Here is a 14,525-nt window from a genome sequence, read left to right as displayed (position 1 = left end):
ATGACATGATCATGGATTTGGAAAATCCTAAGGGATCCAGTACACTATCAGAACGAATGAACAAGTTCAGAAAGGCTGTAGGTTGTAAGATCAATATACAAAAATAAGTTTGTTGCTATACACTTATAGTGAACAATCTGAAATGAACTTAAGAAATATTTCCTCCTCTAATAGCATGAAAAAAAATTAAATACTTAGGAATAAATGTAATCAGAGAAGTATAAAATGTACACCCTTAAAACTGCAAAACATCATTGAAAAAAAATTAAAGACAGTTTAAATAAATGATAAAACAGCTCATGTCCATGGATCAGAAGACTTGCTATGGTTAAAATGGCAGTGCTCCCTAAATTGATCTGTACATTCGGTGCAATCTCCATCAAAATCTCAGATGGATTCTTTGCAGAAATTGACAGACTGACCCTAAAATTCACATAGACATTTAAGGGATCCGAAATATCCAAAACATCTTGAAAAAGAGCAGAATTGGAAGACTTATCCTTCCTGATTTCAAAACTTAATATAAAGCCACAAAAATCAGGCCAGTGTGGAACTGGCATAAGGAGAGACATATTTTTGTAATAGAATTTATAGATCAGAAATAAACCCATAAATTTATGGTAATTGATATTTGACAATTGTGCCAAGAAATTCTTTGGGGAATATTCTCTTCAGCAAATGGTCTGGGACAACTGGATATCAACATGAGAAGGAATAAAGTTGGACTATTACCTCACACGATATACAAAAATTAATTCAAAGTGGATTGGAAGGCCTAAATGTAAGACCTAAAACTATAACGCTCTTAGAAGACAACATGGGTATTAATCTTTACGACCTTGGGCTAGGCAATGATTTTTTTTTGAGATACAACACCAAAAGCACAAGTGACAAAGAAAAATAGTTAACTTGGATATCAACAAAATTAATCAAAAGATGCTTTCAAGAGAGTGAAAAGACAACCAACAGAATGGGAAAAAATGTTTGCAAGTCATATAATCTGATATGGGACTTATATGTAGCATACCTAAAGAACTCTTACACCTCAATAATAAAAAGATAACTGAATTCAAAAATACGCAAAGATCTGAATAGACATTTCTCCAAAGAAGATAGGCAAATGGCTTATAAGCACGTGAGAATATTCTCAACATCACGAGCCATTAGTGAAATGCAAATCAAAACCACAACGTGATATTACTTCATAGCCACTGTGAAAGACAGCAACAAGTGTTGGTGAAGATGTGGAGAAACTGGAACTCTCATACACTGTTGGTGAGAATGCAAAATCTTTCCAAAGCAGCTGCTTTGGAAAACGGTCTGGCAATTCTTCATGCAGTTCAAGAGAGTTGCCTTATGATCCAGCATATTCACTCCTAGGTATATAGCAAGATAAATGAAAACGTATGTCTGTATAAAAATGCAAATATTCATGGAAGTATCATTCATCATTGCTGAAGATTGGGAAAAACCCTGTTTGTCAACCAACAGACAAAATATTGTATATCCATGTGATAAGATGTTATTCAGCTGTAAAAGAGAATGAGGGGCTGATACATGTTACAATATGGATGAATCTTGAAAATACGCTAAGTGAAAAAAGCCAGACACAAAGACCATAACGCATAATTCCATTTATATGAAATTTCTAGAACAGACAAATCTAGAGAGACAGAAAGATGAATGGTTGCCTAGCACTGGAGTATCTGGGGGAAAATTGAGAGTGACTGCTAATGGGTATGTAGTTGCTTTTGAGGGTGATGAAAATATCTAAAATTGATTTGATAGTGGTCATACAGGTCTATAAATATTCTAAAATAACTAAATTACACACTTTAAATTGGTGGATTGTATGGTACATGAATTATATATCAGTAAAGCTGTTGTACGTATAAAAAGGGATACGTCGTAGATGCGTAACCATCAGCACTTGGTGGCAGCTGAGATATAGGGAGTGAGGACAAGGGAGGAATTAAGAATGACTCCCAGATTTTGGCCCTGGCAACGTCTGAGGGGAGTAAACCCTGGGGGAGGAGGTTTTGTTTTGTTTTGTTTGAATGGGGAGGGCCAGCTTTGAGAATCAAGAGTTCTGTTACACACATACTACGTTTGAGTGAGGTACCTGGTAATTATCCACATAGAGATCTTAGGTGGATAGTTGAATGGAAGTCTGGAACTCAGAGGAGCAATCCTGAATGTAGGTAACATTTAGATGATAGGTAAATCCATAAGAAAGGATGAAAACTCTGTGTGTGTGTGTGTGTGTGTGTGTGTGTGTGTGTGTGTGTGTGTGTTTACGCACAAATGAGGCTTAGAATGAGATGGAAGAGAGCCACAAAGAAACCTGAGAAGGGGTCAGCCAAGGAGGAAGGAAAGTAGAGGGGTGTGAGGTCATGAAGCTCAGGTGAAAGGAGGGCGATGTCCACAGAGCTGGTGCTACTGAAAACTCAGGAAGAGGAGGACGGAAATGTCCACTGGAATTGCCAAGATGGATGCTTTCGATGACCTTGGCAAGAGTAGCTCACTGGTGGAGACTCCAGAATAGTGGGTTAAAGAGGGAATGTGAAATGCTAGAGTTGAGAGAGGTAGGGCAACTGTTTTTAGAAGTTTTGCTGGAACCACACTCTGGGGAAAATTGCTCTGGGATCCTTTCGCTCTGCTGAATCCCTGGAGTGCTGGTAGTGTTTGAAGGCCATCTCTTCCCTTGGAGCCAGCAACTTCGGGTGTAAATTCTGCATCTAGGAAGCTGCCAACTTGTAGGTTGGGCTGGGCCAGGAGAGTAGCGCTAGGCTGGGGTCCAGAGAAGAGTGTCATTCTTTGCTTTGTTCTCTGATGGTTTTGATTTTCTTTTATTTTGATTGGGAGAAAGCCGAGAGAAAAATTTTATTAATAATGTGCTTTTTTGAAGTTTAGATTGAATTGTTTAAAAATCATCATTTGAAGTCAGAATAGAGAGAAAAGGCAGTCCATGTTTTTAGATGCAGCGAAAGTCCTGGCTATATACACTGTTGCTTTGTACGTCTTCAGCCATGGGTGGAAGTCAGTGCTAGAATCACCAAGACTACGCGAGGTGGAGACAAACGTGGTAACTTTCTCAAAAGGCCCCCATACAAATGCCTGAGGAAGTTGTGTTTCATAAACCTCGTAAGTGCGTCGACTACGCATCTTACCGTCTGCAGTAGCACGTCCTTCCTCCGTGCTCGTTACTAGCTCAGACTGTGGAAAAGCACTGTTTTACGATACGTGCTCCTTCAAGCAACAACCCAGTCTTTACCTTCTCTTTAGAAAACCAGCTGCCACTTAGACTATAATGCCCATTTAATGTTTTGAATAAACATCGTGTTTTAAGCACATGACTATAGGCTGTTCGTTTTGGATGAGTCCAAGTGGTGCTGTTTGTTTTTTCTTTTACAAGATGTGCGTGTGTGCGTGTGTATACGTGTGTTCATGCTTGTGCGTGCATGTATGCATACTTTGTTAAGTCGGAGTTTTAAAGTTATATCTGAGTGTTCTTAGTTCACATTTCTGCCTTTTCTTATGTGGAATATAAATGATCTAACAGAAAACTATGTATTTGAAATCCAATGTGTTCCAACTGGCTTGGCATGAAATTAGAAAACATTAGAAATTAGAAAACTTTTTAGGGGCGCCTGGGTGGCACAGCGGTTAAGCGTCTGCCTTCGGCTCAGGGTGTGATCCCGGCGTTATGGGATCGAGCCCCACATCAGGCTCTTCCGCTATGAGCCTGCTTCTTCCTCTCCCACTCCCCCTGCTTGTGTTCCCTCTCTCACTGGCTGTCTCTATGTCTGTCGAATAAATAAGTAAAATCTTTAAAAAAAAAAAAAAGAAAGAAATTAGAAAACTTTTTAAGCCCTGGTAAAGGCTCCTTGTAAGGCTTACTTTTGTGTGTGGTTATTTATTTACTTATATTTTTAAAACATTTTATTTATTAATTAGAGAGAGGGGGGAGAGCGCGTGAAGGAGAGGGGCGGGGAGAGAAACCCAAGCAGACTCCGCACTGAGCGTGGAGCCTGATGCATGACCCTGAGATCATGACCCAAGAGGAAACCAAGGGTTGGCTGCTCCACTGACTGAGCCACTTAGACACCCCTGTGTGTGGTTTTCTTAAAGAAACTTTTATATGGTCATTATCGTTCGGTTGTGTTTCATTGCATCTGCAGGGGACGTGCACTGGGAGATTTGGAAGGAAGAACATTTCAGTATTACTTTCATTCAAACGTTCTTTTTCTGAAAGAAACGTCTTACTTTGCTCTAGAGCACAGGGTTTTTCGCTTAGGATTATAAGAAAACAATTTAGTGGTGTGTCCTACTTGGTTAGAAGTACATTGTCATCCACGAGGAAATCACCAGCTTCCGAGAACGCGGACTTGACAAGCCTGTCTTCTCTGCGGCTCCCCGCCCAGGTGCAGAGATTTTACTAACTTGCGGCAACTTCCAATCACGGGAGAATGAGAGTGGTTATCTGGGAGGAATCTTTTGAACTTTGACCTATACTTTTGCCTATAGGGCTAGGCTAACAGAAGCTTTTTTTTTTCCCTTTAAGATGTATTTATTCATTTTAGAGAGCGAGGACGCGTGCGCGCCGCAGGGAGGAGCAGAGGGAGAGGGAGTCTTCCGCAGACTCGGTGTCAGCACGGAGCCTGACTCGGGGCTTAACCTCACGACCCTGAGATCAGGACCCGCGCTGAAACCTAGAGCTGGACGCTTAACTGGCTGCGATGCCCAGGTGCCCCTACCAGGCGCTTTGATATTCTGATTTTAAAAAGAGCGAGAGAAAGTGACTGCAAAGAGAGGGTCTGCTCTGCGCTCACGACTGCTCCTAGAGAGAAGCTGGCTTCAGGCGCTCACCATGACTGGGGGCAGACAAGGTCAGTTTACAGGGTTTTTAATTGTTTTCGGCGAACTGGGCTGTGTTAAGCAGGTGCTGTTGACCACATTTCAGATCGATTTACGGAGGAGCACTGATTCCGTGTTTTTCTGCTCGGGGTGGGTCTGTGCGCATTACTTTGTTTCTCGAAAACGTCTTGTGTGTCTTGGGATGCAGCCAGGCCTGTGATGTGGGTGGTGTGTGCTGTGTCACAAACCTCAGGCCCCGAAGCCTGAATGTTGCTTTGTCAGATCAGAGGAGTGTATGAAACAGGCGCTAGCCTCTGGGAGACGCCGGGAGGCAAACGTAAAAGTGATGTTGGTGAATTGATGTGGACAGAGACTTTGGGCAGATTTCTTTGCGACAGGAGGAGAGAAGAACAGAAGAAGACAGGTAAGGGACTTCTGGATTTTCTGAATAACCTTATCTGGCCGCATTCAGAAAGCTGGTTGACATTTCATGGGCTGCGGGGGGCCTTATGCTCTCTTTTGGGGCCGTGTTGGGGAGCAGTGATTTTGGGATGTTGATAACGTACTTAGCTTAGAGTATTGCAACGAAAAATGCCACTGGTTTGACTTTTTAAGTCAAAATACAAGTTCTTAAAAAACTGCTGTCCGACTACCCAAAACTGGGAGGTATGCCGCTCTCTAAATAGGAAAAACAAACAAGCATGTAAAAATCTTAAAGGAATCTTTTTTGTGATCTTTTCTTAAACCCAATGTAAGATGTAGGCCTTGTTTAAAATAAAATTTGCCATAGAATGGGAAACAGAAACCATGGAAGAATGTAAATACACCTTTGGTCTTCTGTTTCTTACTACACACACACAGACCCATTCACACCTATATTTGCATGAAAAATAGGTAGCCAACGTCTTGAAGGACAAACAGAAGGAACAATACGATTAAAGAGTTGAATATAAATTGCAAAGAGTCCTAACTTTTTATTTCACTTTCATTTGGAGCCTTTTACTAATTCTCTTTGCTGGGTTTAGGCTTTTCAAACATTCTTTGGCCCTGGGAGGGAGTTGTATAACCATAAAACTTGAGAATCCTGGCCCTAGAATAAATGTTCCTTTAAAACCCCAAGGACAGAAAATTGAACGCAGCTGTGCAAAAGAAAAAAGCAACAACGCCCGTGATGGTTCAGGGCTGTGGGCGCCCTGACCAGCTTCCCCAGTGCACTGGGGCTGTGGTTTCTTGATGGTAGACGGGCAGCTTCAGTGTTCTTTTTGCAAATTTCAGGAAAAGGCCAAGACCTTCCTTCAAAACTGTAGTTTCTTCTGTTGCAGTCAGGAGAACATTCTGCTAGGGGCTGTGATCTGGCGCCCTGCTTGTCCTATGTATATCCTGTCCTTGTCCCCTGGGGACGATGGGGGTTTCTAATCATTTTTGAGATGCCGTGATTCTGCAGGCCTTACGGTTCCTACTTATAAGTAAACCCTGGAGTCTGAGCAGTTTACACCGGAGTTGGGAGATAGAACACACAAGGTTTTGGGGCCCCAGAGTCCCTGTCCTCTGCCCTCTCAATAAAAAGCTTTAAAGCGTGGTCCTGGGAACATAGCATTGTTGTTCCCTGCTTCTCCGCCTCTGGGATGAAAACCACAATGTTGCCTCTCTGATGTTGGCCTGGTGGGTCCCGCTGTTTCGTTCGTAGCCCACGAGGAGCCGTGGCCATGGACCCTAACCTCTGCGCAGCCTGGGATTAATCATTTTGCTCTTTGTCAGACCGTGTAATGATGATTCATACTTCTTCCTCCACAAGATTAGATTACTGTAATTTTCATATCCTGGACTGTTCACTAGGGATTTGAATTAATTCTTGCTGGTATAGAAAGCAGTATCGTGTTTCTGGGGAGAAAGGACTGAACTTGCCTACTTGGCCATCAGAAAACAGTTAGGGGGGCGCCTGTTGTGAGCCTGACTCTGAAAGGTAATCCTGGCTTCAGGACTTATTACCACGTCAGTGAGTTCACCATAAAGGCCTGCAAGTGGGGTTTGGCGTGCACTTGGCCCAGGTGCAGTGAATTTGCATACATGACGCTGTGCCTCAAGGATCAGAATGCAGAGAGTTTTGCAAGGAGTTCTGTACTGAAATCAGGCACTGCTTCATGAGGACAATCTTGCCCAGAGAAACATTCGGGAAGGAGGGAAACTCATTCAGGTTCGTGGAATAGTCTACCCAGAGCCAGCAGGGATCATGGTCACAGACTGGGGAGGTGGCGGTGGGAGCAATGAGGGGTAAAGTAACCTTGGGGGAAAAAACTCTTTTCTGGCACTCCCCCTTTCAACTATGCATTATTCTGTCCCTTCGGCAAGTATTTATTGGGCACTTACTATATCCTAGGCACAACTGTGGGCCCTGGGGATTAACAACAGTCTACAAAGCAGACAAAAATCTTGGGCTTGATGGAGCTCATGTTCTCAAGGCTGTGGCCCTGGGGGGTAGGGAGGTGGGCTGGAGAGCGCCATAACCAGGCATTAGAAGTGCCTGGTACAAGTCCTAAACAAAGGCAGTTGTTTAGAGACATGTTTGCATGTATATTCTCTCTCTTTCTTCCATGGCACGTATGCCCTCCGTCCTGCTAGCAAGATTGCAGCCATCTTTAGCGGAGCCCCTGAAGGGAGTTCTTCCTGCATGCTAACACGGGGTCCGTTCTAGTCTAAGGAGGCCAGCTCGTGACCGCAGGGGCTGCCGGGGGTCCGTCTGCTGCAGACCGAGCCACTGGTGGAGGGGAGCTGCACTGTGATCAAGTACCCTTATCGTTGTTTCCAGTCCTATTGTGGAGTGACTCTGACTCCAGAATGCCTTGTGTTGACGTACGTTCTTTCTCCCTGGACCCCCTTCCTTTCTTTATTCCCTCTTTTCTTTTTTTTCTCTTAATCCTCTCCATTCTTCTTTGGCAACTCTGAGATGGTGCTTTGCCTCAGAATTACAGAATCTGTTTTTCTGGAACTGGGTGGGACCCTAGGAGTCTTAGTCTAAACCAGCAAGTTTTGGTCCCTGGACTGAAGGCAAGCGTTCACCTGACGCGGTGAAATGAGAAATCTAAGAAAATAAAGTAAATGTTGCGTGAAGCTAAACTTCATTATTTGATTCCTGTATCTTTACATCCTAATCCCTTGAACTTTTCAGTTTTTAGTATCTTCCATTTACCGTAGAAATTACTCGTCGTCCTGAACTCTGCCCCACCTCCACCATGCTGCCCCCGCGGTTGACATATACTCCCTACCCCTTTGTCCCACACTCGGGTTTTTAGCTGGTGCCCCCCTCAATTTTGTAACTCCTGTCCCCAAAATAAGAGTCTGCGCCTAACCCTTAGGGTGGGAAGTCACCATCTGTATTGCCAGGGAGTTGTGTTTTCGGATCCCCAATTAGAGCCACAGACACATGTTAAGCTACAACACACAGTGGTTCAGTTTTATAGAATTATTGGTACTGTGGTTCCACTTTATTACAGGTTCATCAGGCGTTTGTGGGTTGGCCAAGTGTGCAGCCATCACTTACAACCGTTTCTGGAGGAAAATGAGAACGTACTTTTACAACGTGAGCCTTACTGAGCTGGAGATGCATGTGCACTTGTGTTTCCAACCCGGCTGTGGGGGGGTTCACGGTTTGTGGCGGCTGGAGATCATGGCTACAGAGAGGGGTGCCAGGTGCTCCCCGTCCCCAGCGCATCTCCGGGACCCGGGTGTTCTGCTTTGTAACGCGGCGTAGATGTTTGAATTTTCATGGTGCTCCTTAAGGAGACCCGTAGGTACTTTGTGTGTTTCTTTCAGGAGTAAGCATCGCCCATTCTCTCTTGGTGTTTGGGCACAACACAGGAAGGAAACAGCTTCTGGGGTCTTCTCTGGCTCTTGTGTAGGAGGTCCTCCATGTATCAGCTGTACCACTTAGGCTCACGTTCCCACTGGAGAAGCAACCCCTGTGTTCCTGCCATGGGAGGCATTGACAGAGATCCCATATTTTTAGGTATATGTTGGCCTAAAAGGAGCATGTCACAATTTGTATATCTCTGAATACTCTCGGGACTGTGAGCCTGGTGTCCAGGAATGTGATGTTGGTCCTGCCATGTGAGAGGCCGTGTCCCTGGAGCCAGGACTCCCAAGACATGGTCCAGGCTCCCCCCTGGCAAACTCGCATTTCATTTTGCCCATGAGGCCAGCGGTGCTGTGCGTGCTGAGTGCTGCTCCACGCCCTTTGCTCTTGAAGCAGCAGCCTGGGAGAGGAGAGTTGGCTTGCTCATCTGTTGTTCAAGCCAGTGACCTACGCACGACCTTGGAGCTTGAAAGATTGTCATCCAAAGCCAGTGAAGCTCTCCATAAGCTTTGAGAGAGTGAGACAGACAGACAGATACTCAGTCATTGATTTAAATCTTCTGGGGGAGGGAGATAGGGTGATTGAAAGACAAATGTTAACTAAAAATATTTCCCCCGTTTTAAAAATCTACTCGAAAACAAAAGTATTTGTCCGTGGTGCAGAAGGCCACAGTCTGAGACTCCTAGCGGTGTATCAGGGTGGATGTTAAGAAACTAAGGCACTGCCCTGTCTTCACTCACTGATGTCAAAATTCTAAGCTTACTGCAAAAATGCAAAAAAATGAAATAAGTTCCAAGTCTGGTTCTGTTAGAGCAGAAATTAGGGGAGAATATGAATCTGGTTGCCTCGACTTTTCATGCCCTGGGAATGAGCAGCTTGAAAAAGTATGTCTCATGAGCGTTCAAGTTCATTGCCATTTAGAAAGCAGACCCTTTCAGAAGGCAGGCGCAGTGAGATGGAGCTTTGTTACCTTGCTGTCCCCGCACAGACGGTTCTGCCAGTGCGCTGACATCATCCTTACGTCAGAAATCGGTGCTTCGTGGAAGGAAGCGTGGCAAGCGAGGCGCTTGTGCTGGCTCTTGCTATTTTATTCGCTGCCTGTAAACTGAAGGGCCCATTTGTTCCTCTTGTCAACTCTCCAGCTTCGGAGGGGCATTAGGCATTGATGAGTCAAACCTGAATCAAGGAGAATGTTGTCACTGCACTGAAATGAGAAAAAAAAATCTATATAACTATGAGCTGTTTGGATTGTGGCTTTCAGTCTTCATATCCCAAACAGTCCACGGAGTTCTAGCCATACAGAGATGAGACGGAGTCCCCGCCTTCTGGATGCTAACCGTCTAGAGGTTGGAACTCCTAGACCATGTCGGGAAGGGGTTCACAGGAGAAATGAAGTCAGCTGAGTCTTGAAGGATGCTGAGGGTCTTCTGAAGGAGAAGGAAGGAAAGGCATTCGGAGCAGAGGGAACAGCCTGGACACAGCAACAATGGTCAGTGTGGCTTCTCATGGTCACCTACTCGGGGGCAAGGTGGTGGGACATAGGGCTCATGAGGTAGGACGGGGCCAGGTCACAGAAGCTAGGGTCTTGGGAATTCATCCAACAGGCCAGCCAGTCTTGACCTTCTGTTTTCCTCTAGCACGTGTCTGCTGGACTATCTCCACATGTGTCACACACCTCCTGGGTGTATCCAGACATGATGTTTATAATGAAGCAAGACATTAAAGTCCCCTGTAGTCATCACACAACTAGTAGCAGTATATTCATAAAAGTACATCACCGCAGATCTTGGTCTGTATGCGATCATCTCTGGGTTAAGTGCAGTTTCCAGACTACTTATGTGTGCCTCGATTCCTTTTTCCTCCTCCCAATGAATCCCTAAATGCAAGAGGGTGAAAGTGACACTTTTGCAAGGACAGTTTTACATTCATTCCTCAAGAACATTTAATTTAAGAAGTTGTTGCACGAGCTTCCATTGATGAGATGTCGCTGGCTGCCCAGGAGAAGGGCTGCTGAAGCCAGTGAGGTTTTGGCTGGGTGAGAAGTAGCCAGGCTGGGGTTGGTGAAGAGGTTCTTTAAGCAGGGGAGAGGTTGGGTTTGGGGAAGGGCCGGTGGGGGAGGGAGGAAGAGTTTGGAGGCTCTCGCAGCAGCAGTCCTGCCAAGAGGCAGTGAGAGCACCTGCAGGGAAGTGGCCGCAGAGAGGGAGGCTGAGGGGGTGAGGAGGGGCTGCTGTGAGCCTGTCTGCCAGGGAAGCGGGAGCAAATGTCGGGATGGGAGAGGACAAGTGCAGAATTATTTGTCTTGGGTTTCTTGTTGCTGTGAGCTACCCCGGTATTCTGATCTCACCCCTCCCCCATGTCCTGAATTCTGCTGCAGGTGCAGGGGGAGCAGGGAGAGAGAAGACTCCAGGGTCAGCCTCCCGGGCAACACGCAGATGGTTGTGGGGCAGGGAGGGAGAGGGGCAGTGAAGTGACAGAGAGAGTCAGGGGCAAGGCATGGAAAGGACCAGACCGTGATGTCAAAGACATTCTTAAAAAGAAGATGTTCCATGAAAGTCGAAGGGGGCAGAAAGTGCCCGACAACAGAGAGACCAAGTCCAGATGGGGCACTGGGAGGGTCCCTCATTGGGGAAGCCATTCCCGGAGTGTGGAAGGAGCTAGAATCCAGCTGCAAAACAATGGGGGAGCCATGGGACTGTGGGAGAGGGGGCCTTGGTGGGAAGAGAAGAGGAGTAAGATGGGCAAGCACTCAGAGGGGAAGGGAGTTGAGGGCTCTTTGGGGTGGGAGGCAGAGAAGCCACAGCATTCCCGTGGGCTAGTGCCACAGTCCTTCCGTGAACCGAAAAGAAGTTGCCCCTCACGTCATCCGTGCGTTACGTGGCTACCCCGGAGCTAACCTTTCCTAGAGTAAAAGTCCAGTGGAAGGTCGTTTGGCCCTCAGGAGGATCTGTTCCTGACGTTTCCGTCACAGTGTGACACTACCGAGTCTGAGAGGGTGAGGGGCACAGAGCAGTCTCCATCTGCCCACCCTGTCACTGTCTTTTTATTTTCGAGAATGAAACCTTCAGGACTGTAGAACCCTGGAGTTTGAAAACTTGTTTCCTGTGATATTTATAGTAGCATTAAATTTTGAGATGAGTCAGTCTCCTCCTTTTCTAAAGAGTTGTTTTCTTGCTATTTCTCAAGTGTATACAGGTTTTGAAAATAAATCATCTTGGGCAGTGGCTTGAACTTCTGAAAATTATGTGGAGGTATCCTGTTTTATTGTTGGGGAGGCCCTAGGTATTAGAGATTCTCTTTAAGTATTCATACAACCTGCCAAATAAGGGTATTTAATTGAAAAGTGATGCTTTCCTTTACTTCTGTGTCAAATGTTTTACTTTGGATTAATGACTTCCTTTCTTGTAGGGAAAAAGAAACCTTTCCAATTTGAATTTCTTCTCTCTCTTTTTTTTTTTTTAAAGATTTTATTTATTTATTTGACAGAGAAAGACAGCCAGCAAGAGAGGGAACACAAGCAGGGGGAGTGGGAGAGGAAGAAGCAGGCTCCCAGCGGAGGAGCCTGATGTGGGGCTTGATCCCAGAACGCCGGGATCAAGCCCTGAGCCGAAGGCAGACGCTTAACAACTGAGCCACCCAGGCGCCCCCCTCTCTCTCTCTCTCTTTTTTTTTTAAGATTTATTTATTGGAGAGAGAGAGGGAGAGAGAGAGGGCCCCGGGGGAGGAGCGGGGGGGGGGGCGTGGAGAGAAAATCCTCGAGTGGACTCCCCACTGAGCACAGACCTCCCCCCCAACATGGGGCTTGATCTCATGACCCTGAGATCATGACCTGAGCTGAAACCAAGAGTTGGAGGCTCAACCACTGTGCCACCCAGGCGCCCCACCAATTTGAATTTCTTAAGATGGCAGGGATGACAGGCAAACCCATATAGATTTATTTAAATTACAGTTTTAGTAAGTTGCCCACTTATATAAACAGGATGCATTTGGAAGTTTTATTTGAAGTAGGTTTTTAAAAATAAATGTCTTAAAAAATTAAATGTTTAATTCAACTTTTAATTTTCAGATAATTACAGATTCATATGCAGTTTTAAGAAATAATACAGGGGCGCCTGGGTGGCACAGTCAGTTAAACATCTGACTCTTGGTTTTGACTCCGGTTATGATCTCAGGGTCATAGGATTGAGCCCCGTATCAGGCCCCGTGCTCAGTGTGGCGTCGGCTTGGGATTCTCCCTCCCGTTTCCCTCTGTACCTCCCTGTCCCCGCAACTCCCCCTCCTTCGTGTGTGCTCTCTTTCTCTCTCTAAAATAAATAAATCTTTAAAAAAGAGAGAGAGAAAGAAAGAATGCAGAGAGATCCTATATACCTTTTATGCAGTTTTCCCTAATGGTTACATCTTGTGAAACTATGAAACAATACCGCAACCAGGGTATTGGCATTAGTACAGTCCGTAGAACAGTGGAAGGGCCCATAACAAGGATCCCTTTTATAGCCACGCCCCCACCCCACCGCCCCATCCCTAATACCGGATAACCTCTAACCTGTTCTCCGTTTCTACAGTGTTATCATTTGGGAAATTCATATACATGGAATCATACAGCCTATGACTTTTGGGGATTGACTTTCTTTTACTCAGCGTAATTTCCTAGATACTCATCCATGTGTCAGTAGTTGGTTCCTGTGTTTTTATAGTTTTATATTTTACATTAACTTTGTGATCCATTTTAGTTAATTTTTGTATGAGATATGAAGGTTAGGTCGAGGGTCACTTTTTTTTTTTTCTTTTTCCTTTTCTTTCTCCTCCCTCCCTTCCTTGCTATCCTTTCTTTTTTTTCAATGGGTGTCCAGTTGCTCCAACATTATTGTGGAAAAGGTAACTTTTGTCAAAAATCTGTTGGCCGTATGTATGTGGGTCTATTTCTGGGTCTCCTGTTCCATTACTGTAGCTATGTCGTAGAACTTAATATGGGATAGATTGATTACTCTCACTTTATTCTTTTTGAAGATTGTTTTAACTGTCCTAAGCTCTATGCGTCTGTACATCAATTTTAGAATAAGCTTGTCTATTTCTATGAAAAATCTTTGCTGAGATGCTGATAGGAATTGCATTAAATGTGTACATCGTTTTGGGAAGAATTGACGTATTTACTGTGTTGACCCATGAACACAGTATATGTCTATTTATTTGTGTTGGTCTTTGGGTGTTTTTTCTTTATCAGCATTTTGTAATTTTTTAGCATACAGCTCCTGTATATGTTTAGTTAAGTTTATATCTAAACAGTTTATTTTCTTTGGAATGATTGTGAATGTTGTGGTGTTTCTCATCTTGGTTTCCACACGTTGATTGTTGTTATGAAATAGGTGTTATAAATATACAGTATCGTCTCTCTTTGAAGCAGTATCATAAATGGATACGGTTCCTTGATTAGGACACAAAAGCCAGATTAAAATGCATGAGAAGGCTGGATTTAATGGACAATCACTAGAAAGAATGGTAGACTACCACATTGCTTGTAAGACTAGCATTAAATAGTAACTACCATGAACTAGTTAGCTTATCTTGGAAATGTCTAGTGTAAGTGTAGTTCTTTGGCTCATAACATGACTTTCCTTTTTCTTCATGGATGTATTATGAAATCTACTCTCACGTACATCAGATCTATTACTGTCACTTTTGGGGGAAAAAAGTACATGTTGCAGGGGTCTCCTGAGTTCAGATAGCAAAAATATTTAGGATCATGTTTAAACACATTGCACGGGTAGAATTAACTGGGGGTTTGAACAAAGACAAAAAGGGTAAATAGAAGAGGAGGTTGGGA

The 14,525-nt window shown here is 44.5% G+C and overlaps 1 protein-coding gene across 11 annotated transcripts in view; it reads left to right on the top strand.

The window, feature by feature from the left end:
* Positions 1-14,525, top strand: part of SVIL (supervillin) — a 232,382-nt gene that overhangs the window by 63,834 nt on the left and 154,023 nt on the right. For 3 of the 11 annotated variants that reach the window (XM_057304687.1, XM_057304682.1, XM_057304679.1), the window contains exon 1: positions 4,624-5,281. The exons of 2 other annotated variants lie outside the window; for them this stretch is intronic. In XM_057304687.1, coding sequence (XP_057160670.1) covers positions 5,125-5,281 — 157 coding nt within the window. In that variant the 5' untranslated portion in view covers positions 4,624-5,124. Of the gene's footprint in view, positions 1-4,622; positions 5,282-14,525 lie in introns of those variants that run through there. 6 more of the 11 variants (XM_057304691.1, XM_057304689.1, XM_057304690.1 and 3 more) reach the window with 3 other exon arrangements.

The sequence above is a fragment of the Ursus arctos genome, unplaced genomic scaffold (genome assembly GCF_023065955.2).
Source record: "Ursus arctos isolate Adak ecotype North America unplaced genomic scaffold, UrsArc2.0 scaffold_30, whole genome shotgun sequence".
Taxonomy (NCBI): Eukaryota; Metazoa; Chordata; class Mammalia; order Carnivora; family Ursidae; genus Ursus; species Ursus arctos.
Note: the sequence above shows the minus strand (reverse complement) of the source record. Positions and strands in the feature narration are given on the sequence as shown.